Source organism: Syngnathus acus, chromosome 5 (genome assembly GCF_901709675.1).
Source record: "Syngnathus acus chromosome 5, fSynAcu1.2, whole genome shotgun sequence".
Lineage (NCBI taxonomy): Eukaryota > Metazoa > Chordata > Actinopteri > Syngnathiformes > Syngnathidae > Syngnathus > Syngnathus acus.
Genome location: NC_051091.1, coordinates 6,344,509 through 6,370,594, shown reverse-complemented (window position 1 = coordinate 6,370,594; position 26,086 = coordinate 6,344,509). Strand labels below are relative to the sequence as shown.

At 38.7% G+C, this 26,086-nt stretch overlaps 1 protein-coding gene across 6 annotated transcripts; it reads right to left on the bottom strand.

Annotated features, from left to right (window-relative positions):
* Positions 1-209: 209 nt before the first annotated feature.
* On the bottom strand, positions 210-25,867 carry slc2a9l2 (solute carrier family 2 member 9, like 2). Of its 6 annotated transcripts, none has more exons than XM_037252159.1 (13): positions 25,804-25,867; positions 23,810-23,884; positions 23,432-23,533; positions 21,335-21,495; positions 20,222-20,346; positions 18,906-19,051; positions 14,812-14,944; positions 12,552-12,739; positions 12,010-12,120; positions 9,058-9,159; positions 8,763-8,838; positions 3,148-3,274; positions 210-1,305 (listed from the first exon to the last, which is right to left on the bottom strand). In XM_037252159.1, exons 2-13 carry the CDS (start codon positions 23,861-23,863, stop codon positions 1,194-1,196), a joined length of 1,437 nt encoding a protein of 478 aa, XP_037108054.1. In that variant the 5' UTR covers positions 23,864-23,884; positions 25,804-25,867; the 3' UTR covers positions 210-1,193. The 6 variants fall into 6 exon arrangements, with proteins under 6 accessions (XP_037108054.1, XP_037108055.1, XP_037108050.1 ...); XM_037252160.1 differs by lacking the exon at positions 25,804-25,867 and adding an exon at positions 25,433-25,777; XM_037252155.1 differs by lacking the exon at positions 25,804-25,867 and adding an exon at positions 24,814-25,426 and having other exon boundaries at positions 23,810-23,900.
* Positions 25,868-26,086: the final 219 nt, after the last annotated feature.

Genomic DNA, 26,086 nt, shown 5'->3' with positions numbered 1-26,086 from the left:
TTTATATTTTCTTCCACATTTTCATAATTCTTTGTTTTCGATAATGGACATATACATAGTCTTGAAAACATGAATACTTTTTCCAAATAAATGTTTCCATTTTCCATACGCTACATTCTACACTGTTGGAAACCCTGTTTGCTCTTTTATTTTTCATGTCTTATTTCTATGGAACATGCATTTGTGGTATGAGCAAGAAAAGCATTAAGTGAAGGCAAGCGAGAAATGAAATTTTATTTGTTTGACGCCATCAAAATTGTCTGTGGAAAACATCATTAAATAATTATAACAGCAATAAAGGTATGATCGTGATCAAAGTCAACAAGGACAACAGGGATGTGAAAGGGAGAACTAAAAAACCAGGGCAGGCTGGGATTTAGTAAGTGGGTTGAATGAGGAAAATGGACAGATTAACAAACAAAACAAGCCCCACTCAAAACTCCTTCTATTGCACGCAGACAAGGCTGTGGCCATATGTGGTTTAACCTCGTACTAGCTAGAAAGTTTATAAATACTGAAGATATCCAATCCTCCAGGGGGGAACTACATCCGCTTCCCTATCTCACGCATGTCTGCTTCCAGATCACTTCCAGCTCACACCAGGTAGCAAAATTGCCTTTTGGGGTTTTGAGAGGCGCCATAACTGTGCATGTCAGAACAAGTGTTTTTTTTTTTTTCCCCCCTTCGTCTCATAGCATATTTTCAGATGCATCTGTCAGCTTCTTTTACACACAGTAGTTGCCCCAGCATCACACAGCGGCTGAACACCAACCAAACTCAAGGTTTTTGATACAACTGGATAATAGGAAAACAGAAACTATGGTGATTATAGATGCCGTTAATTTAGGATTGCATAAACCTTGAGATTGGGTGGTCGTTTAATGCTCTTGTTAAGCAATGTATGTTTACGTGCATCTAAAGTAAGATTGAAAAAATTGCATAAAATACATATAAAATTTAATTTAGCATTACATTTTCTTTATCACAAGATAAATCTGTATAAAAAAATAAAATAATGATAGCATAAATCTGAATGCTCCTTCAAGACAATTAGAGTTGAGTTTAAAAAGAACTCTCCATCTTAAAGTCATTTTGTACTTTTCCATTCTTATCCTGCCCTGTACACAGAACGAGCTTCATTTCATGGTTGGTAGAGGAGACCGGGACTTTGTTGATCTTGGCAAAACTCTGACTTATGTCCATGAAGGTTTTTCGTTTGGTTTCAGGTAGAATGATAAAGAGGTAGACAGCCGCCACCACGCAGAAGCCCACAAAAACCAGGAAAGCAAATGGCCCCAGCGCCTCCTACATAAAACACAAAAGAAAGCCTAAGACAAATCCGACGCATGTTTTCCCAATGGGTTTAAAATAATTCAAATTAATTAGTCATTTACGGGTTGTCACAAAGAGTAGTAAACATGCTCTAATTAAAAACGGACACTCTGACAATTAATTATCTTAACAAACATATTTTAGGCTTGTGTTAAATACATTGAACTTTTAGACATATAACTAATTTTGCCCCGTTTGATTACCCAAAGTGAGAATTTGTGATTCAAAAGTCTTGTTCGGGTGTTTTGGTCTGACCTTGAGCGTCAGTGTACAGGAGGACAGAACATAATTACCGCCGTATGCGTGTACCTGCTCTAGGTGATGACGAGACCCTAATAACCACGACTGCAATGGAGACCAATTTATTGTGTGAGCTGTTATATCACTCCGGCTGTTGACACAGTTTGCCCGTGTTGACTGAATTTCATAAGAGCACTATTAAACGACATTGTGCAAAAGGGCCTGCCCCACTTTGCATTTGGCCACTGTGATGTAATGCTCATCTGCAAAATTAGAACATACAACAAAAACGTTCCCTTTCTCTCCCAGCTGTTCTGGACCGCGAGGCCCCACTCAGCTCGTGTGAAACTATGTCACGATATCCGATACTGAGAATGAACTGCGGAAGCCGACTGTCTGGGACAGCATGTCCAGTGCGGGACGGAACGCGGAGAAACCCGACAGGATCCAAGTGAGAAGCCCTGCTGAGTCAGGATACAGAGGAGGTGAGGAGGTCCTTTTAAAACCGCGGGACAAATCCCAACATATTTACACCCATTGTGGCCAGTCAAGCGATTTGCTTTCTGGGGCAGCACTTTGTCATAATCTGTGGTGGAGGTGTGTGCTGTAGACTGCAGAGGATTATACGCATGTGAGAAGGGTTTTATAGATTTACGCCGTCCCACTGGATGCCGAGTGAAGGACAGCGCCTGTGGAGCATCAAAGACTTAACCGTACACCACATGACAGGAGCATAACTGCAAATATCCGCAGTGGGCTGTTTAGGGGGATTATTGCGTTTCCATTACATCCTCGCCGCCCGATAATTGGGAGACACACTGTCGCTGCTGAGAAAGAAACGCAGTTATGAATCATAACAATCACTCGCCACTTTGCCTTACATGTGGTCAGTATATATGTGTATACATATATATATATTTACATATATGTATACATTCCGTTTCCATGCTATCAACCCAAAGCGAACTATCAACTTCTTTAATTACACGCAGTCTGGCCTTGTGTTTTTCACTTATGTCACTTAGGTTAGTTCTGCTCCGGGAGACGAATAAAGTCATCTCATCTCATCTCTGCATGTTAACAAGGCTGCTGGCAAATTTGCGACATTCTATTCCTGTCTTAGTAGAAGTTTAATTACACTCATGCTGTGGAGAAAGAGAGGTTGAAGTCATTTCTCGCCGGTGTGCAATTGAATGTGTAAAAATAGTGAATGTCCTTTCGGGTTAAATACTGGTATGGTTTATAGCATGCTGCCTCATTACATGCTTTTTAAGTTTGACTTTAAAGGCCTAACCTTGACGGCAAAATACATTTTTCAACAACGCATGTTGATCGTCAGTAACATAAGATAAATGTTATGATAAGATAAATATAGTAGGATGGGTTATACACTACCATAAAATACGGTTAAATTATCAAAATTTAATATTTCTGATATTGTTTTATACTCAAAGCAATGTTAGAATCCCATCACCCATCTCTATAGTAGCGGATCATTCTCTTTAAACGGCACCTGTACAAAAAAAACTATTAAAAAAAACAATTTTTGGACTCAGAGGTGAGGGGTTGACTTACCTGCATAAAGGAACCAGGAGACCTACTGCAAAGTTGGACAGCCAGTTCACAATCCCCGCAATCATGAAGGCGGCCGGCCTGTAGGATTGCTCAAACAGTTCACCGGTCAGGATGAACGGGATGCCGCCTGCCAAAAAAACCAAGAATGTTGTCAGTTATCAGTGGAGCAAACGCAATGAGATCACGTGAAAGAGAAAGTGAGTCGTTTATTCTGTTCCGGTTTGGTTACGCACCATTGAACGCATACGAGGCAAAACGATTACACAAGAGTCCCCGGCGTCTGTCTCACTGGGACTTACGGAATTGTTCTTGTGGACCTTTGCTTATAATGAGCCAGCTGCTGAGCAAATACTGCCACTCGCTGCTATAGAACCGTTAGTGGGAGCCAGGAGGCCAGCAATTTGAAGATCTTAAAAAATGCTCCACAAACATCGCTATAATTCGCATTTTCAAATAAGCAATATAGCAAATAGCAGTAAGCTATATTGAGCTATTCAGCCCAAATGAAAAAAAAATCCTTTGTTTTACGTAAAACATCGTAACCTTTACAATTCTGATATTCTGTTTTGTTTGGTTTTAAGACAAAATACAGCCCATGCCATTAAATCTGTGTTACCATGGCAACAGACCGCACACAATATATATTACCATGGTAACATCTGTACATAAATACGTGTCCCACGAAATACTTCCAACCATGCGTTCAAAATTAAAAGGGTATTTGTTCATCCCATTAGCAAAGGTAATGGAGATTCATTTAAATGTGCTCCCATTTACCTTGTTAGTGTGAAGGCGAAGTTGTGTTTTTTTTTTTTTTTTGAAACAATCCGTTTCTTACAGCCCATGGTGTGAGTCACAAATACATTTTCATTTGTTTCATTATTATATGTGGAGCCAAAATTTTTTTTTTTTGCACAAAGAGGAATAATTTTAACAATAATTGCCTGAATTTAACTCTTAAAGATAACAATAATGACAAAACAGAAAGCCACGATAATGATGATTACAACAAAATGATAATCATCATCATTATCGTCATGCCTTTTATTTGAAAGAAGCTTTCAGACCACACAAGGGAAATGAAAATGAACGGCAAAACCAAGGTAAAAAACGAGAAGAAGACATGACACAAAAGAAATGTTGGCTTTAAGAAAGACTATTGCATGACACAAAAAAAAATGTTGCCTTTAATTAGTGGTAAGTTCCAGAGGTGTGCTAACACATTTTAAAAGAAACTACTTTTGGAAAAGTCTTCAAATTAGACATGTATTGGCAAACAAACATAACAACAAATGTCTTTACCCCCGTCAGGGATGTAATGAATGTGCGTACTTGAGGAATTTTTATCTGAAGCGAGCACCCCTGCTGCAAAAACAAGCCGTTAACACGAGCCAACCGCCTTCGCCAGTGGTGTTTGACTATGACAGATGGTTTGGCACACGCTTCCTATTTTTCAACGGTGTATTGTGTAATCATATGAACAAAGCATAACACACATCAATGGCACTTTTAAACTCCAATCTCACTGGCATGATGTATTTAATAGAAAAAAACTATCACAGAAATGATTTCGCAACCATAAATGGTGTCTTATCTGCATTCTGTTTTATCCGTTTATCTTGAAATGCGCTGCGGCTTGAAGAAAATAACAGTGAGAATGTTTCATGCAAGAAATGAGAAAAATTGTGTTTTTTGATCAAATGCAATCCATCCTGTTTTGCTCAAGATCACTTGTAGGCTAAATCCTATTCCAGCAGACTTACAATGAACGGCCAGGAATGCCCTTGCCAATCCGCTGTCAATCAAGAAAGGCTTTTTCCAAATTGTTCCTATTAAGGTAGAAGCAGAGAATTTTCACAGCAATGTGTGTTTATACACCCTTGCACCTGTAGATACACCCTAAAAGCTCAAGTGATATAAAGTGCTTATACTAAAGTCTGCGGTTGAATTGGAGGTGACAAATCGAGCCCAGTTTCTGAGAAAATAGTTGTTACCTTAAAAAAGAAGGGAAAAGAAAAAGAAGAAATTTGGGATGACAGAGCAGGTTCATGCTGCAGGCAATATGATATACATGAGCCAAATTCCCTACCCTGCGTCATTCGTGGACACTCAAGTGGGATGCGGAAAAGGAAGACACTGCCAGGATATTTTTTTCTTCTCTTCAAAGAAAGCTCAAAGAAATTCTCAAGTCTGGTAATTAACGCCTCCTTCAAATTTCTGACAACACAGACACCACCCATTGGGTCTCAAGGTACAAAGTTGAAAGTATTTTCAGAGTCCTTGAAAGGACTCTGCAGCCCTGATTAGACAAAAATATGACATGGCAGTCAGTAGAAATAATAAACGTAGTTGGTTAACCTGCAGATGGTCTTTTGGCGCGCTGAATTAAAAGAACAGCCTTGAAGCTCCAAGCGCAATGGTGTTAAATATGGCCCATTAAAATCCTGCGACAACAGGCCCAAGGATGTTTGGGTCAATATTTTGATGTGTTTGTGGAGAGCACAGAGCCTCAGGTCACACAAGGATTGGAATTGAAATGGCTCCTTGAAGGTGACCTTCACTATAAATGTTTGTCAATTCTCAGGGTGAGCGAGTATGGGCACAAGACAAAATAGCGATTAATGTCTTGTGAGAGCCTGATCACACAAATTGTTTGAAAACAAACCTGGCAGATGAATTGTAAAATACATTTCATTGAATAATTGTATTCTATTACCACTGTATGCCTTGTGAGGACACACACGCACGCACGCACACACATTTGTTTCTTACACTCCCCGCTTCATTTCGACAATCCTTTTAATTAAATCTCGCAACAATAGCAACCACACATCATTAAGTGTCACCTTGGCTGTGGTTCATTCCACAGAATCTCCATTAACATTTCCAACAATTGATATTTTCCCAATGTTCTTGCATGATCACCAAGGTGACTCAAACAAAAGTTGAATTTTTGCATGTTCAAGCAACAAATAGATTCTACTGGAATATTACAAACGGCTATTAGGGAAATACAACTGAATTGAAAACTGTTGACCCCGCATTATCATCATTGTCAGTTAAATTCCTAATTTACTAATTTTACCAGTCTCTACCCGGCCAGGCTCCATTAGATTTATAAATCACGGAAGCTACCAACAGTTAATGAATAATCCTAACCAAATTAGTCCCTCTGTTCAGATGGGAAGAGCTTTTATGTTGGCTTTTTTTTTTTCTTCCGCTGCTTCCAGCGCCGTTAAAGAGCCATTATGACATCTGGGATTACTTCACTAGACTGATTTATCTTCATCTCTTTGAAAACAGTCACTGATGCAAGAGTTTCATTCATATGAGTTTTGGATTCACTTTTAATGAATATTTATGATCTAAAGATTGTGACTGTTATGTTTGCCACATCTTGGATAATAATAATAATTTAATAATAATTTAATAATATTAATAATAATAATAACACCACGAGAGTTTGGGGGGGGGGGGGATTCAGGCGGTACATCCTGAACTGGTCCCAGCCAAACTCATCCCACGGACGTCTTGGCTGTTCCATTTCCGTCTGATTGTAGAGAATATGCTCAGACATTTGTGTCGTGAGTTGATGTGTGAGTCAGCCAAGTGATAATTTCGACTTGCATTTTCGACTTGCATTAACCCCTTTTGAGTTGCTGTCATGTTGAGGGCTGCTCCTTTTGTAAATCTCACCGTGGATGCAAGGAGTCGGAATAATTTGAAAATGGTATCCTCGCCTCGCCCAGATACATGGGCCGTCAATAACGTCTGCATCAGATAGCTCCTGTGCTTTTGTGTTGATTTTCATGGACCCAAAGGGGGTTTGCTTACTTTCTTTTTCTCTTTTAATTCATGCTGGCCAAATCATTACCCAAGGATGTCTAATTTTATGGTCTTCAAATTAGCACAGAATAAAAAATGTTGTAATTCATCACGATTTTCCTGACAAACGAACATGTTTCTAAGAATACTGAAAATGTCTCCCACAGTTTGGAGATGATCACTCGAGGAAATGCATGAATGTGACCTTCGAGAGCTAGGCCAACCAAGGACTCGCCACTCAGAATAGCTTTGCATACATTGCAACATTAGAGTACTGGCGCATATGTTGTTGACACCCAATCACTCCTTTTATGGTCAATAGCAAAATAGAAAATTCATTATCATAACTGTGACAATGCCATTGCTGGAAATATGAGAAAAACAAACATCCTTTAAAGTCAGCACAAAAAAAAAAGACAATATGCAAGGAGATTTTGTGCAGATAGCATTCAGTCTGCTCAATTTGGATGCCCTTTACATTCATTAAGAATGAACAGATGGCTTGTTTGTTTCTTCCTCACTGCTTGCTGCTTCATGGTTCTGAAAGTTCTTACCAGGAATAAGTACCAAAGTTATGGACCAATTTAGGTACAGAGTACCTATTATTGTGAAATCAAATGGAATATCAGTACCTCCGCTTATGCATGTACACCCACGTCCTAAAACTACTAAGTTTGAAATCCAAAGCATTTCTTTTTCCAAATGACTCGCTGCAAGAGTCGATATACCACAAGTTCCAGTTCGAGCCCCCAGCAGTGAGAGGACCCAATTAAGTAGCCTCCCTCAAACTAGACTTTCGACCACAGTCGCTTAGGGAACATCAACAGGTTGATTATCAAGGCGCTGGGGGAAAATACACCGAGAACAAAAAATATTCTACCAAACTTTTTGATGTCATTTCTGTTGTCTACAAATGAAGGTTTGAAATTTAATTCAGTGTCTTTGAATCGCCAAAGGGCAAAACAAAGACAAGCAACTGTGATGTGATTTTCAGTCAACAGCAAGTGGCAAAATGGCCGCGCATTTAAGATGGATCAAAATGGGCGGATTTTGCTACTTAATTCCTATCCCACAAAGGCAATATTAATCATAATGGCATGTTTATACCAGTGGGGGGGTCAGATAAAACATATCACTGCAAAGATTTGTTTTACTGATGTCCTCTTTAAATGCCTTATCCAACCGGGATGAAAAAAGTGTCGCCTATTTAATCCGTCTCGAAAATCTAATTTCCCAGGTTGATTCCATGCTATTTATTAATGCATGATAAAACACTGGCAGCATATCTCACCAGTGAGGATTAATGTCAAACCAGCTGCACATGGAGAACAGCAAGGAATGCTAAATTTGGATAAAAAAAAAAAAGGTTTAGGTGAAATGAACGATCCTTTCTGTCATGTCTTAGTGTTATTGGTTAATTAGGGGCAAATATGTATTACCACGATAGAAAGACTTCTCAGTAATTGTGGCTCGTGGCTCATAATTGGAATTGTAGCAGCATGCTATGAATCTCTGCTGCGAAGATGATATAAAACACAATTTCTCTGCTCCCACAAATGCGCCTACCCAATGTATGAAATCCTTACAGTGTCAAGTGGAGCTGAGCTTATTGCAAGTGTGTTCGTGCATACAAAAGCAGGAGCTCATTGCCTGTTATTACAGTTTGAGTAAGAATTAAACCACACATGCTGAACAGCCAATAATCCGGCAAGCTGTAGTACAATCTGCTCATTTGTTTACATCAAAACGTTCAAAAGTAATGAGGCGGGATTATGAAATAAAAGTATTACCCGGTCCTGAGCAGAAGGATGCAATCACTGCCAGTAAGCAGCCATAACTGAGGTAAGGCATCCATGATACACGGTCCTAGGAAAAGAAAGGGAAGTTATCATTAGCATTAATTCGGCAAAATGAAAATCCTTATGCGCATACGTGACATCAATGTAAAAAAAAAAGTTCTCCCGTCCCTAATTTTGTTCAACCGTCAATTCAGGTTTTTTTCTTTCTTCGTAATGTTGCCGTATTACAAACACAATACTGGGACAAGACTAGATAGGGTGGAGAGCGATCCAAAAACAATCTTACTTGAAAATTCAAGAACACTGTGAGTAGACTGAAGCACACTGCCATGGCGCAGAATCCAAATATGAGCAGAGGTTTCCGCCCAATTCGTTCTATCACTAAACCCTGCAAACAGGACAAAGGCAGCTTTCAAGTTCTATGGGAAAGTCATTTGCTATGCTATTAGAATTTAAAAATTCAACCCTGCTACATTTATAATTCTGTGTGTTTAAAAGCCAGAATAAATATTTAAAATATAAGATGTTTGTGCCCTGCCACGCTATCCATCTTATCATGGTCAAGCTCGTCTTTATGGTATTCAGGATTCTGGTCCAACCTTACTGCTCGGAGGCTGTAGAAAAAGGTCATTGCTGTTTGTACAATATTGTACGTATCCCACCAGCTCAGCAGAGACAAGGTGGAAAGGGAACATGCGCGTGTGTGTTTGGGCAACCTTACACCTTACAATTCATTGTGCGAGTGTGTCTGTGTGTCCCATTTGCCCTGAAGACAGAGGACATTTCTCTACCAGACACTTCTGCAGCCACACACGCATAAAAAAATATCATCAGCAGAGCTGCAGCGCATTCAAAGCCTTAAGGGTGTAATTCCATCCGCCTGTGTGACTTGGTTTGGAAGAGGATAGAACCTAAAAGATTGTGTATGGTACATGGGCAGAAAACGTGCTTTGTTCTCAAAGGGAGGCCAAAATCGTCCATCCGAATTATTCCGAACAAAGTCAGTTGGAATAGGCCCCGGTTACTCGTGACGTGAGTGAGAAAAAGACATAATTGCAGTCTACAATGTCCAATTCTTCTTCAAACTGTTGTCTGTGCTATTGGAAGCGCTCCGAGTCCACTCATTTTCTTGTTGGGTATGAAATTATTATTATTATTTTGATGACTTTCACAATAGATAAGAACAAAACGTACACCCCGGATAATATGAAATGGGCGGTCTCACAGAGCATGTCTCATCTGCACTTCTTGGCAGAGGCAACAGAGGTCAAAGCTGTGACTTTAGCGCTCACGGTTGACAGGATTAAAACGTCTCGTCATTATTCATCACATCAAGAAGTAGACGAGCCATTAAAGACAAGTAGCCACAGCTTGAGGCACCACTGGCCCTTCATATGCCGTCGCTTCAGCACCATCCCCAGATAAACCCTTGGGAGAGGCGTTGAGTGTGAAAATGGACTTTGTTTGGCTTTCACAGTCACACTGGTGACAATGAAACACAAAGACATTAAGAGGACATGCAAAAGACTTTACCTGAACTCTTAGAGTTTTAGAGCTGCACCGATTAATCGATGAATTGACAACTAACCAATCATCACGTTAACTGTCTTTATAATCGATGAATTGTTTTGAGACTTCATTTAATTTAAAATGCCCAAATTCTATCTAATTCAGCCTCTCACCTGACAATATATTTTTTAGCATTTTTTTCCAATTTTGTATGTTACGGACCAAACTAGCAACCCAATTTTAGTTTATTTATGTAATTGCACTGTCGATTTAATTTTATATCCAGTTTCTGAATGAAAGGACAGAAATGAAAAGCCGTAACAGTTAAAAAAAAAAAAAAAAAAAGTCTTCGTTTTGGAGAAAGTCGAAAGGACCTCCGTCACAAATATAACTAAAAAAAAAAGGAGACGTACAGATTTAGTGGAGGACTTCATGAGCTATATAATAATAAAGAAAAACAAGTGAGGGATGAGTCATAAAATGAGGAACTGATGGAGGGCAGTTTACACAAGCGTCTGAGCTCATACACACAGACACACACAGACACGCACACACACTCAAACACATCAGTTGTATAAGCAACTACAATTCCAATGTAAAAACAAGATTTATATACTGTACAAAAAGCACTTAAAAAATGGCAGCAGTGCAATGCGAGCAGACTATCAATAGTGCATTGACAGCAAAGTTAGTGAAGCATGAAAAGTGGTCATGATTACACAAACGTTTCTGGAAATGTTGCGCTGTAACCCAGAAAATGAAAAGTTTGAAAAGCAATATTTAACAAAAAATAAATGAAATACACTTGCAGCCAATAAGCAACAGTCAAAAAAGGTCTTGCATTATAATTTACAATATGACGAGTGAGCTGAATGTAGAAATGAACTGGAATATGTATTTGACTCCAATCATTGGCTTTAACTAGATCTAAAATTCAAACACTTTGGGTCTCCATTTCCAACCTCCATCCGCATATGCACAGCCAACTTTATTCACAGCTTGAAGCAGCTTCTCATTCCCTTCAATCAATGAAACCCAGGCTAGTTATTTTAGCTGTTTAGTAATTGAGGAATAAAAAATAGTATCATTACCTTGATAATGCTTGGCTCACTAACACAAAGCCGGTGAATATATTCAAGGCTTTTCTCGTCTGACAATTCACTGGTTCAATAAATAGTGTAAAAAAAAAATTGCTCCTGCTGTGTCAGATTAATGCTGGAGCATGGAAATGCTTGCTGCTTGTTTAAATTTGCCAAGTGGTAACGTTATGAGTAGATTATTGGAGAAATTGTACTGTGTATAATGAAACACTTTTTGGGCAATTACAGCCACTCCATAATGATTTCTGGAGACAAACTTGCTATTGCATATTTTTTCTTATTTAAAGGGTTCATGTGGGGATATTAAAGTAGCTCATGAGCTATAACCACAAATGCAATCGAAGAACAATGATGAAAACCACAACAACAAATAGGCTATAAACTGTATCTGCTATTGTGTGCTACCAGAGAAGATGTACTACTTGGAAATGACTAAATTATTCAGCATCATGGTGAGGCACCGTTAAACACCATTAGACATATCATGATTGACATTTAATACAGTACTAAAATGTTTACAAATGTGAGGCCTGTAAGAATAGAAAAGCAGGTTCAATGTAGTATAAGTCAAGGGAACAGAAAAACACAACCTTGGGTGTTTATGAATGATTTAAAGTGGCAATACTCACAGAGATGATTGCGGAAAAAGTCTCTATTCCTCCTGTGCTGAGGGTTATGTACGGAATAATATTTGGAGTAAAGCCTGCTTCTTGAAGGATCCCATTGGTGTAGTACCAAATCTGTAAAAACGTTTCTAATGGTTTATTACTGAAACTCAGCAAAAGATGCTAATTAAGCTGATGTCTGTAAATGGTTCACAAGTTGCTGTCCATTTAACCAAAAATGCAAAAATATCAAATATGAGCTGTTTTGTTTCTTCATAAAACAGCACCTCGGAAAATCCTTGTCAGGACGGCGCATATACTTTGTTTTGTTCCATTGAAATAGGTGCAAACATTATTTTAAATTCCACTAATTGCAATCATGCGATCACTTGAAAAGCTGATGATAAATAATCAAATAAATTCAACATAATGTATAATACAGCCTTTCAGCTATACCAAGGTGATAATTAGCAGTTCAGACATTTTGAACATTTTGAAAAAAAAAAAAGTCAAGATGGATCATACTGTTATTAAATTTGAATGACAGAGTGAAAGGTGCATCTTACGGCATTGAGGCCACAGAGCTGATAGCTGGCCATGGTGACTATGATGGTAATGAGCTGCCAGCGAACCGCCCGACTCTTCACAAGCTGTAACATAGAGACCGTGTGGAGATTTTCCTGAGCTCGTGCCTCAGCGTGGACCTCTTCCAATTCTAAAGAAACATCATTTTTTCCAAGGAATTTCTGAAAAGCTGATTAAAACACACGCACACAAATAGCATTAGAATAGGTGAAAAAATAATAATTAAAACCATCATAAGGTTAATTGCATGCTCACATCATCTAATGACGAATTAATAACTCATTTATCTTTGGTAGTTTTTCCAAATAAAAAAAAGAATGACCACAATTTCAAATAAGACAAGGCGAGGCATTTTCTTTTATACAACACATTTCATACACATGATAACTCCATATATTTCACATAAGTATAACATTTAAAATTATTTACAAACAAAACAAAGACATTTACATGTAAACCGCGATTAAGGGCTCTTAGAATTAATTGGGCTTAGCTCGGATTAAACTGCAATTACACTGGGGTTGATCCACGTCTGTTGGCAGCTTATTACAAATAAGACAGATAACAGAATTATATGAATGTTTGAAATGTTTAATCGTGTGTGAAATATATTGCCTTGCGTTTTTGCACCTTTGTTTCCGAACTTGTCAAGTGAAATACTAGAGGGAATTTGTTGGCGTGAACACATTTTCTTCACTTCATGTCATGAAATTAAAACCTGGCGGTGACAGGACCTCAGGGTGTGTGCAGATTGAGGGCACAACCTAGTTTGGGAAACGCTTCAAACAAAATGAGAACAAAACCCGAAAAAAAAAAAGGTTATCTCTGATTGGTACCGCGATAAAAGGAGTAAATGTAAACATCGGAAAGCACAAGAAATGGAGCAACTTTTGTGTGTCTCAAAAAATGTTTATGACGTCAAAGTTATCCCGAGATATTCACCATCAACCTTATCCTTTTAAAATTCTTTCAATATCAGCCTGGCCCACAAAGGCCAATGAAGGGAAGATTATTCCTGTAACCTCAGCGGTAATAACAAAGCCACTGTAATAATGGCAAGATGGTGACATAATAAAAGGACATTGTAGGGAGGGGATATATAATCCAAGGATATAATTTAGCAAGCCAGCATGAATCACGACAAAGGAATACGCTTTAAATCAGGTCGACAAAATAATGAAAATATGTTCTTATGTGATTATCATGGTCAATGTAAATGTAGCCAGAGACACTCGAGATGTGACCTACTTTACTTCCCTGTGAAGGAGGAAATTTGGGGCATGTCTTTGCAGTGGCCGATTTCTTTACAATACTTTGAGACGAGCAAAGAAAGAAAAGAAACGCCATGATAAGATTCTTTTAATTTATACAATTGTATCTGTAGTTTAGCCGAGTAAGGCCGGAAGCCTTAATGATGTGAAGCGCACCGAGTGACCTTGTCTATGAAATGCTCTTTAAAAATTAATGCGGCAGCCCACCAAAGTGCACAAAGAGCAAACAAGTGTTCACAATCACATCCAGTGTCTTCATGTTTTGGGAAAATAGAAAATCCACACGAGCATAAGGGAAGACAAACTGTTTCAAGTCTCAAACTTCAAAACTATGACGCGGTTATAGTATTCACTTGCAGGAATAAATTCAAACTTTTTTGCAGCGCCAGCAAAACATTTTAGGCAATTATCCTTAATGTCAATGAGCTACATTAAATAAAAAAAAATATATAACAGTCTCCTTGACCTTTTAGAAATATTTATACACACAAATGTAAATCAGACAGGTTAAATTATTGAGCAAAAATAATTTTAAATGCAGCTGTGTCAAGGTATTTATGGATCTATTGAACAACAGTCAACCCATTACCGCGCTAATTTGTGACTTTACGCCAGTCATTTAAAAAACATGTATAAAGCTAAACATTGTTTTTTTTACTATTTCATGTAATAAAACCCTGCGGCTGGTATGATTAAAAAATAAAATGACATCTGTGTGCAGGGTTGCGAAAGACCAGTCACTATTAATATTCATTACTAGTGTCAAGGTTTATCACTGCAAGGTTCTGCACCACTTTTGTTTCTTTTTGTGTTTTTGTTGTTTTCAGCAAAAACCTAACTAGAAAGACATGATCAATATTCTATACTGTATTCTCCAGCTTTGAGACCGCTCAAGGAGCAAAAAGTTACCAGACTAGTGGGATGTCGTCGATGCAAGGGTTTGCGAGTATTGCAACGCAGTGTTAGTTACCTCTCTTGGCTGCAGCCTCATCCCTCCTCTCAATCAGTAGGTAACGAGGACTTTCTGGGAGGAAAGGCAAAATGCAGAGCTGTAGCACTGCGGGCAACGCCAGGAAGGAAAATAAGTAGTTCCACCTCGATTCCTGCAGTCACATATCACCAAACGATAATGGAATCAGTGTTATCGGTGTTGTATGCTCAGGTGTGTTTGAATTACAGTTCCTGACTATTGCGAGCAACACTTGTTGTAAAATCATAATGTGTGTGTGTGTGCGCGCGTGTGTGTGTGTGTGTGTCAAAGTAGCTGTCACGTTTTGTTTTTTTCCCATCGCTGTGTGCTAAATGAAACACAAAATCAGTTAGTGATAAGGCCAATATAATAAATTCCAAGAATCTGACTTTTATTTGTTATTGTATGCAGTAGAAGTAGCGGCAAAGATGAATAGACAACCAAAGATAGATTTATGAGAATAGTAGAGGCAATTTACATTGTCTCAGTGCGGCATGGCCCACAATCTTTGAAATGTGCCTTAGAAGCTACATTTTCATCATTCATTGGCTGGTAAATTTATAATAGTGAATATGAGGCATCATATTTTCAAGGGACCATACAGATAATGTATATTTCAACATTGCGCAGGTTGTTACCCAAGCAAAATGTTCCATCCATCCATCCATCCATCCATCCATCCATCCATCCATCCATCCATCCATCCATCCATCCATCCATCCATCCATCCATCCATCCATCCATCCATCTTCAATATTCAATTCTTTTTTCTTCTTAATGTCTCATAATAACAGTGGGATCATAGTAATAATGGTAAATGCTGCAGTAAAGTTACAGTAAAAGGACTGTAATTAGTCTATAGCAAGGCGCTGCAGGTGTTTTTCTTTTATTGCAGCAACAGGCTACGACTGCCATTAAATGCACCATGGGAAAATGAGAGAGATGGAGAGGGAGAGACAGTCAGACAGAAATAGCGAGAACCAAAGAACATAGCTCATATCGTGTTATTAATGTTCAACCTGGATAATTTACCTTCTTCACCTAAGCAATTACTTCTGGTCCCTTTTGACAGGTCTTTAGGTAGTGGAAGCTCAGCATCCCAATAATAACTTTGGTGTTTGGAGTATTATTTATTAGTGTTTATTAGTAGTGTAGTCATTGTAAGCTGAAAAGGCCCAAGACACTCGCACGTTTATCTAATGAAAATATAGTGCGACTTTTCAACAAAACAAAATGATCTGTGTCCTCCTGCATTTTTTAAAATATTGTGGAAATATTAGTTATCAAACGTATTGTATAAAGACATGTTTTTATGGTCATAGCAATTGGTCACCATGTTGTGACATAAGCTCAATTTAATAATGTGCTCTGTGAGGCTATTGTTTTTTTTTTTCCCACTCTGAGTCGTCACATGCTACATGGCTGAGACTGAAGGGTGCATTGTCATGCTGTGGTTGAATGCAGGTGGAAAAAAAAAAGTTTTCTCTTATGGCCTTGGCTGACAGTACAAAGCAAAAGTGAAAATCTGTTTCATGGCAGCTTCCCACAAATAGATGCAGGTGACAAAAATGGTTTCTGAAGTAGGTAAGCTCTAATGGAAATGTCAGAAGGACCAGACAGTTTAGTTCTGCATTTATATGCCGGTCTTCATTGCTTTGCCGAACCAAAAAGGACAAAGAAAATGTACTCTAGCAAGAAAAGAACAACCCGGTTGAAAATCATCAGTAGCTGATCGTTAATTGAAAATCTTTAATTCAACAGCAAGCTGTGAGATGTAATTGGCTGTCACTTATAGACGTTTACAGTCTAATGCATGATGGATTACACTGTGCACTGCAGTAATTATCTGATACATGCTGGCATAAACAACCAATTTTTTTTTTTACATCTTTGAGTTATATTGATACTCGTTAGGTCACATATCTTTTTTGTCCTTCATTTATACTTTAAAAGGATTTGTACGGTTCACCTACCAGAATCAAGAAACAAATTGACAAGTCCTTTAGCTCAACATTCCTCTCATTTGAATTGATTTCTTTCTTCATTTTAGTTTGTTATAGTAATTACCAAGCCTGAGAAAAAAATGACATGCCGACTTGCAGACAAGGACTGTGGGGGTCATCAGCGCCGTGCTCAAGGACACCTCGACAGTGCTCAAAAAGCAGACTAGCCTCCCTGCAGCAACAAAGTGAAATTTATGGGAATACTCTGACCCTCTGATCTGAAGTGAAGCCCACAGAGAGAGTCTTGGCCACCCTACAATCAATACCAATTAGTGAATTAAAAAAACATTGCTTGGCCTTGGTTCAAAGTGAACTTCACAAAAGAAGACACAGTGTTATATGAACGTAAACAGAAGTGTGCAATAAAATGCTATGCACCATTTCAGTGAACAAGCACATAAGCAAAAATGAAAAATAGATGTATTTTCCTGTTATTGTTTTTCATTCGACTAGGTAATACCAAAAAAAAAAAAATCCTTACAAATATTTATTGAGCTTATCAAATTATTACGCGTTGTTTAGTGATAGACGCATAAAATCGGTCAGTGTAGGTAGTCAAAACAAAATTCTGTTATAAATTGGGGGGCATCCCCTTTAAGGTTCGGTGAGCATTGCAGCAGCTAAAAATATACACACGTAGAGACAAATGTCATTTTGGAGTTTGTGTGACAGCCAGATGACTTACAACTGATTTATGTAGTATGTACAAGTGATGATAAGTACTGACATGCGCTGGAAACAGCCCCCGACAGAGCGTCGTGATGGATTTTCAAAGCAACAGTATGACTGAAGCAAGGCCCATTGGCTGTGAAAGAGCCTACTTGATAAAATGACACGTTCTGTGAAGTCCTTACGGTAGCAGAACTCGGATTATCGAGATTAGAAGATTCATCCCCGCTGCTGTATTGGAATAAACACGGGAGCGTGCATTGGCTAACCGTGATGGTCAGAAAGAAATAGCATTTGTCAAAGCTTATTACTATTACATCTTTGAGTCCTAATAATAGAAGCTTTCACCAAGACCCCATAAGTGTTTTGCATTTTATCACCATTGGCATTATCTGAATATGTCACTCATCATGCATCTGGTATGCGCTTCTGTAAAATTACTGCCAAGCAGCCTAAAGGGTGCCAGATAGGTCGTATGAATACATTACGTGTGGGACAGGTCACTATTCATGAATTACAAATGAATTGTGCCGTGCTCGTGTGCAAATGTCAATGCAAAGGAAGGCTGGATTTGCACTGCTTCTTTCAATACTGATTTATTTGTTTGCAATGTAAAGGACGGACGGGCACACAAACATGTGAGCTTTCCTTTTTAATGGCTATTGATGTTATTATTATTGGCAGAACCTGAAAAAGGAACGACAGACGTTTGACTTTGTACTATCTGTTCTAAACATTGGCACTATTATGATTTAACCAAGCAGCACAGGCCAGCGGTGAGTGAAATAAGCCAAAGTGGCTTAACAGCTTTTACAGATCAATGCCCAAGAAGAGAAAAAAAGTTGCAGAGCAAAGCTGCTTCTGGAAAGTTTTATCAAGGGGGATGAATACCAAACAATGTGCATCGTCTTTGAACACATGTTGTCAGAAGACGTTTGGGAACAAAAAATCTGAGGAACAAAAAGTGTTAAATAGTGAGCAAATATCACAATAGTGGCCTTTGGGTTTTTCCCTCCTGCTTCTTGCCCAAAGTTACTTCAAACAGGATAAGTGGTAGGAAATGGATGGAAATATGAATATGGTCTCACATCGGTACTTGCCCCAGATTTCCTGCCCCGCAACCCCCCTGAGGTTTTGCTTTCTTTATTCTTCTCAGGCTGCCGCATCGTAAAACAGCTAAGGCCTTCAGATATTTCATTGACACCTTCTCTTTAGGTATTTTCTGCTCAAGAAAATGAAACTTGCAGCCATTTCCAATCATATCACACCATTTTCGAAGTAATCGGTAAAATAAGTACCGGGCACCAGACTTTTTAATTTGCGCAAGATCTTGCTGTGACATCATTGACCGAGCTTCGCCACACTTGAAATGAGTCGTTATGAATTTGTTTGATCATATTTACATAAGAATCCATCACTCACCTGGCCCAACAGCTCAGGTAGACCCAGCACCTGACCGACAAACACTCCGAGACAGATCAGAATTGAGTTGAACTGACCGATGGAACCTCGGATATATCTTGGGGAAATTTCTCCAAGATACATTGGTAGTACGCTGAGAGCTATACCTATGAAGAAAGAAAAAAAACAAGACATTCAAATAATCAGAATACATTTGGAAAAAAAAATAGAAGGGCTGTTGAAAGTTTTTTTTTTTGCTGAATTTGCCCCCACAATCAAATCAATTCTAGAATAAATTAAGAGGTAAACTTTGTTTAAATGTAAACCCTAAAGGGAAAATTTCACCTTGCTGTCAATTGATTTGATTGTGTTCGTCCAACCAGAGGAGCTGTCATAATGTTTTACTTAAATGTCTGAGCTGCCTTCCAGATTTTTCATCGCAGTTGTGGCCTTTCTATTCCTGTTTTTTTACATCTTCGATAAAAATGTCAAAGGTTTTAAGCTTAAAAGTTAAAATCATGTTGCATTTTCTTGAACCAACATTTAATACTCAAAATAAAATTCCCGGGGTAGCTCTAAGGGCAGTTGGAGTCACCATGGTCAACTACAAAGCATTACAAGGCCAAGGTTGTTAGATGAGATATGTAAGCGGTGGATGCTTGTCAGTTTATTTTCTGGCACGATTTTGAAAAGAAATGATTTTTTTTCCTCCTCCTTCAGATCTGCTAAGGACACAAGAAATAAATGTTTTTATAGAACATCATTGTTACGGCACGTATTAGTGTATGTAAGACGACAGCTTCTGATCCTCCATAAACATGTCTAGAAGCTTAAAATGAATTGGCGACATTGCTTTAATGTCCTTATTTATTAATCAGCTCTTTCCAACATCTAATCAAAGTAGCAATTCTTCCCCATTACAGAAACTCAGTGGAGTTGATGATTGGGACTAAATGCTAATTTCATGGTCACTGCACAGCCAACAAACACAAACACACACAGGTAATTTTAAATCACCTGCTTGATGAGACCATCTCGCAGCATGGAGTATACGCAACAACATATACATATTTTTCACAGCTGCTGACTATATTATATCATATTGTAAGGGTGCAAAGGTGGGCAGAAGGGGAAGTTAGTTGACAGAATATATATGGGGTCCTTCATTTCCTTGATCAAAATCAACTTGAGCTCATGCTGTAGATGTGAAAAGCTACATTTCAATTGATTCTGTATTTACTCGTGCAGGTGACACAGTAAAATGGACACAAAAAATACAGACGCCGCCAACGAGAAAAGTCATCTGTGTGGGCTGAGCCACGGAGCGTTACACTTACCAGAGTCCACTCCCATGATGAATCGACCTATGATGAGCATCTCAAAGGACCGGGCCCTCTCTCCAAAGGTCAGCAGCAATGCAGCTATCATAGCAAAGATGTTATTCAGTAACAAGGTTCCTTTTCTGTTTAGAAAAAACAAACAATACAATAAATTACAATCCATTGAGACAATAAATAAATAAAGACTGCCATGGTATGGCTCAAAAGGTGAATGATCCGTCTTGACTATTTAGTTTATGGTTTACGTTGTAGGAAAGAAGTTCCAGTAAGTTTGTAGGACTCTTAAGTTATGAAAGTTCACGACACTTAATATCTTTAGAAGCACGTCTTTTTCCAAAGCTCAAGCAACACCCCCCTTGTGGCATTCATGTTTTCGTTCAAGCGGCGCAGTAGCATTTTGTCAGAGAGTGCCGACATTGCCTCGTAAATTTAATTTAATTGGATCTGCGCCTGTAGGGGTTTCCCCCATTTGAACATTCCCCCAGTAAGTGTTTTTACCACTAATTTAAGATCTCCATTGAGATAAGCAAGTCTGCTTTGAATAATTCAGGACAATACTGTATGAAAAGCGATGACCACTTGGGAACTCTTAATGAGGCAGTCGACTTGATTTACATAGTCTTCATAAGATATTAAACACTCAATTCCTGGTCTGATCTATGGATTTTAGCTTTTTTGGAAACTATTTTGCGGTGAAAAAAAATACCAGCTCAAGCAATGGTTCCAAACTGAGAATAAAGGATGAATAATATATCTCAAATTGTCAGCAATATGGATCACAGGTTTTAAGTTGAGATAGCCAAGAGCCATAGTAAAGCATCTTTACTACCCGGAATGAGTGAGAATAAATAATTGACATAAAGTTCTCTCCGAGTAACATCTTCGTCCCCTATGTATAATTGTTATTATATCATTGCCACAAAATGAGTAAATTAGGTATCAGCCGATACCCTTTATTCCTTCCTGAATCTTAAATCTCATAAATGTTCCAAAATATCTAGATTTTGTTTTCAGCCTGGCCAGTGTTATGATACAAGTGGAGAAAAGAAAGCTATTAATAACACATCAAAGATGGAGAAATGTATCCCAAACATACTGACGTCATCTCACCTTCCCAATGTTTTTATTGGCCAAGAGACAGCGAGTGTTCCACAAAGGCCCCCAATAGCAAATATGGAGACTGTGATGGACCAAAGTAGTGTGACTGTCTCTGCTCCGGCAGGTTCATCATATCTCTCCATCCATGTCTGATTGTAAAAAGCTTTAATGTACTGAAAAGGATCAAAAAAGAAATCAACATTTAGAAAAGTGTTTCCCAACATCTACTGACCCAAAGGCACATCTTTTAAATTAGAAGAAAAAAAAACATACAGCAGAGTGAAGATTGAATTTCCCTCAAAGAATTTGTGTGGTTCACTCACCACAGTCTCCTGAATGAACAGTTCCAAGGCTTTTGATCAGATCAAGCTTGTGACTTCTAAAATTGTGGATTTGGCCTCACTGATTCAATGAGGCGAGTGCACGTGTGTATTTTAATGCGGGGGTTGAGAATTGAAAAGCTTAGAGCCTTAGAATAACTCAATGAAATAAGATGCAAAGCAGCTTGATTGACTGTATAAAGCGCATTTCATACACGTATTAAAAACAAATACTTCAAGGCATATACAAATAAAAGGATTTAAGACATTTAAGAGCAAAGAAAACACACAAACAAAAAAAAACTAAAATGCTAGAGATGCTTTAGAAGCTTTCAATCATAGGTATGGAGGTGTGGAGTGTTGTTTTTACCTTGGAATTAAAAGCATTTAGAACAAAGAAGCCCATGAAATATAAAGGTTACTAACCTGACGTCATCCCGTCATTTTAATTCCTCATTAATAAACAAACAAAAAAAATGCTCAAATTCAAACAACTGAATGAATTTCATATCAGGTAAATAGACTTGCATGACCCTGAGCTTTTAAAGTGACTACAATTTGGACTTTTTGGAGAATGGCAAAGTCAGAGATGTGGATTTGGCTACTTTCCCATGGGATGAATCTTTTTTTTTTTTCCCCCCCTTTAAGTTTATTATTATACAGTAATGATCCCTGAGTGGATAGTTTGAGGCCCTGGGCAGTTTGGGGGCACCTTGACAGTGCTCACAAAGAATCTGGCGTCTCCAGTCCTTTATCTTAATTTACATATTTCTCACTCATGGCAGGTCTTGGATCTGTAACTCTCTAGTCCTCAAGCCAATAACCAAAAGAGCTAAGTGACTTCGCCCGAAGTTTAAAGACTCACTGAATCTGCTTACTCCAAGAAAAGAGATGCAGGGGCCTATTTTTGTCTTCCCTCCCGCCCCGAGTGCCATCACCATCATTTTCCTTTGACAGTTATAAAACATTTATTTCAGCTATGACCCCCATCTCCTCCTCTCACTGCATGACAATGACCTTCTGTCTCCAGAGCATGATAAAAATCACAGTTGAGTTGGTTTAGCCGATGGGAGCAAAGATGAGTTCCCTTGTGCCTGTTTTTGATTAATCAGCTGAAGTGGGCCTATTTCTCCCCATAGCAGCAATTCTGTAGTTGTCTTCACCTCCGTGACATCTCCATCGCTCCTTGAAATCCTCGTGGGATCAACTTGCGTGATGCTCAGAGCCAGGGAGAATTTTAGGATCAGAATTTTAGAGGGGTGCTAACTGTTTTGCTACCAGAGCACACTCGGTGGGTGGGAGCTTGCACTTTTGTTGGTAAAATATAACATTTACACCGACATCCCAAACTTGTTTAAAAAAAAACAAAAAAACTCTTAAATATCGGGAGGGAGAGCTTGGATTTAATTTAAGGGTGCCTTAGCACCTCCCAAAATGGTCTAGACACATCTGTGCTACTCTACCCATTCGTCTCATTATGGCATCCATGATTACATCTTACAGCAAGATCTTCACAATAATTAAGCGATGCCTGCTATTTACATATTCATGAATAAAATATGTTCCGCTAGACAGGCTGTCTACCAACAACCGCCCACTTAGCCGGTCTGTAGACACAATTTAGCAAGAATCTTTTTTTTTTACTTTAGTGTTTAAATAGACTTTTTTTTAAAAACTTTTTTCCTGGCACATTAGCTAGTCACTATTATTTATTTCCAGTGTGGGAGGAAGTCAAATAAAAGTCAAGTGATTATGGTTGTGTAGCCGAGTCGAGGGCAGTTTGGCTTACCAGTGCCGGAGCATTGACGACAGAGAGGTTGTAGCCATAAAGGAAAGACGAGCCCAGGGCACCGAAGAAAGCTGCACTTAGCAGACAGGATGTGACCCGCTTCTATTGAGAAAGCACACAAAAATGGAGTCATGTGAACTCAAATTGGAGGTTTTTGTGAGGGCAGTCAAAATTTTGTTGATCAAACTCAAGGTTCATTGAAAAGTCAATGCACACGCTTTTAACGCCGACCTAAGTCCATGGAGGGAAACATTCACTTTCCATAAAAATGTTTTACATGGTTTCATATGTACATAATCTCCACGGAAACCTTTGCACCTTTCACTGCCTAAACATTGCACAGCTAAGTCTTGCTTGTTTGGGATTCCATACACTAACCTTTTTGTCGCCGCGGTTCTTCTCAGGCGACTCGGCATTCTGTGGTTTATCCATTTTAGCGGTTCAGTGAATCTTCTGCTGATACAGGACACTCATATGCAGAGAAGGCCCATTTCACAATAAAGATGAGGAAGTGGGAAAATCTAAAAAAGATAGATCTGGATCCTGCATATGACTTTGCTATATTACAGCACCATGTATGCAGTCACATGTTTGGGATTTATTCTTACAGAGGAAATTATGACAAATGATCGATACAACCAACAATTTGGAGGATGTCAGGATAAATGCCACATAAATACATAAATCAACACAACTACGGAGAGAACATTAAACTCCACTCGGGAAGGGCTGAGCCAGCACGTCTCAAGCTTCAGTGCAATAATTATTCTTTTTTTTTTCTTTTGCATATTTTGCAATGATCACCAATATGACGTAAAAGACTGATTCTGCCACCAAGTGGTCATAAAAATGGAATGCAACATTTTGAATGGCAATTTAGGCATAGGTAATTCCTTAGAGCTTTGAGAATGACTCGCTATTTCATGATAGGTTTTTTTTTTTTTCTTTTCCCCTGAGGACTTTGGAACAATTATGCTCTTGTATGTATAGTAAACGGTGGAGGCCAGTATCCAATTAAACTGTTTCCTGTTATTTCCTTGAGCACTAAGCTTCCAGAAAGTAAATTAGTTTGAGTAGATAAGCAGAGTGAAAACAATGTAGGTGATTATTCATCAAATAGCAAGTCAGGCCAATAAATGATTGAATTTTTTAGGGGTATTTAAAACTGTAAGAAATTTTATGTTTTAAGCTATTTTGTTTCACAAATCAAAGCATGGGAAACGCACACACACACTCATACACTTTTCTTGCTTATGGTTTAAGATCACCAAAGCAAACAAGTATTGTTGTAGTTACAATTATATTACGTTCCACTTGTTTTTAAGTAGATTACTGCTTTACTGTGACAATTATGACAAGCAACAAAACGAGCGCTGGCCTACCTGGATTGTATATTTTTTTCTATTTCATTCTTCGCTGTGGGAATACTCACCCACGTGTATTTCCAATGCGTGCGGAAGGTCCACTGACTTGCTCACTGTGTGTAATGAGAACTGCACCAAAAGCTCACCAATTATTAACTTGCACGGGTCTTTCTGGGGGTATGTCTCGGTATCTCATGTTACCCAGGAAACATCCAATGGCTCGATTGTATCTATAACAACAGCTTTTGTCCACTCATATAAAGATGGAATTATATTGATTATGATCTACAAACACTATTAGATATTGATATAAAATGGAGTCCAAATGTACAGTATTTATTGCCAAGATTAAAGACATAACTTTATGGGCTTATAGAGAGATAAGTTATCATATCCTGTTTACAGCACGTGACGAAACGGAGCTGTTCCGAGATATAGCAGTAAACGCTGTCCATCTGGGAAGCAGATGTGGGGAAAAACTTTAAGAGGGTAAAATGGGTTTTTTTTTCCCCCTCTGTTGTGTCTCCCCAAACACTGCCAGTTATTTTTAAATGATGACATCGTGTTGTTGTCTCCAAAAGCATAAACAGAACCTTTGTGCTTTTGGCGGCAAAAACACTGATGAGCCGATACCCACGTGAGTTGACGAGTCGATCTTAAAAGAGCAGAGCTGAGTATTCACGGAACAAAATGGCAACTTCTCTCCGGTCCAGTGTAAAAGAAATTCCTGCTCGACAGAGGGTGCAGCTTTCAAGGACACACAGTAGCGGTTTTCATGACCAAAAAAGTTCTCCCCTAGGGCGCTTTTCTCCCGTCAACGACTGCTTTAACCTCACGTGGTATTTTACCGTGCCTACAGTATGGAACAAATCTAGGAGCAACGTTTAAAACGCATGGAAGGCAACCATAAAGATGTGGCAAATATGACATGTCATAAAAAGTAGTACACCGCACGTGGCTGCAAATCTCAACAAAAATAAACGAGCTGCTCTGTGAGCAGATACTCACTATGAAGAAGTAATGGAACTCGGACTTTTCGGGTCGTCGCCCCTGAGAGTCATCCTTTCTCAAGCTCGGAGCCTAGGTAACACGTGTATTAGATATCCCCTTGTGCGTAAAAGCAGTGGGAAAACAGTTGGACTCCACCACAGGGTGCTAAAGAAAACATCTAAACAATGTTTGCTGTCTTTAGGCAATCGTGTCGTCTGTAGGTTACACTTGTTTTATTTTTCTTACAAAATACGAGGCCTTGCCCTGAAACAGGAGGTGTTTCTGCCCATTGCCTATCTAT

Excerpts from the sequence above, each read along its gene's own strand:
- slc2a9l2 (XM_037252159.1), bottom strand. The coding sequence starts at position 23,863 with ATGGATAAACCACAGAATGCCGAGTCGCCTGAGAAGAACCGCGGCGAC. Across the intron at positions 9,160-12,009 it reads CTTTTTCCGCAATCATCTCT|GGTTTAGTGATAGAACGAAT; the intron begins GTGAGTATTGCC and ends TCCTGTTTGCAG. Across the intron at positions 8,839-9,057 it reads CAGTGTTCTTGAATTTTCAA|GACCGTGTATCATGGATGCC; the intron begins GTAAGATTGTTT and ends TTCTTTTCCTAG.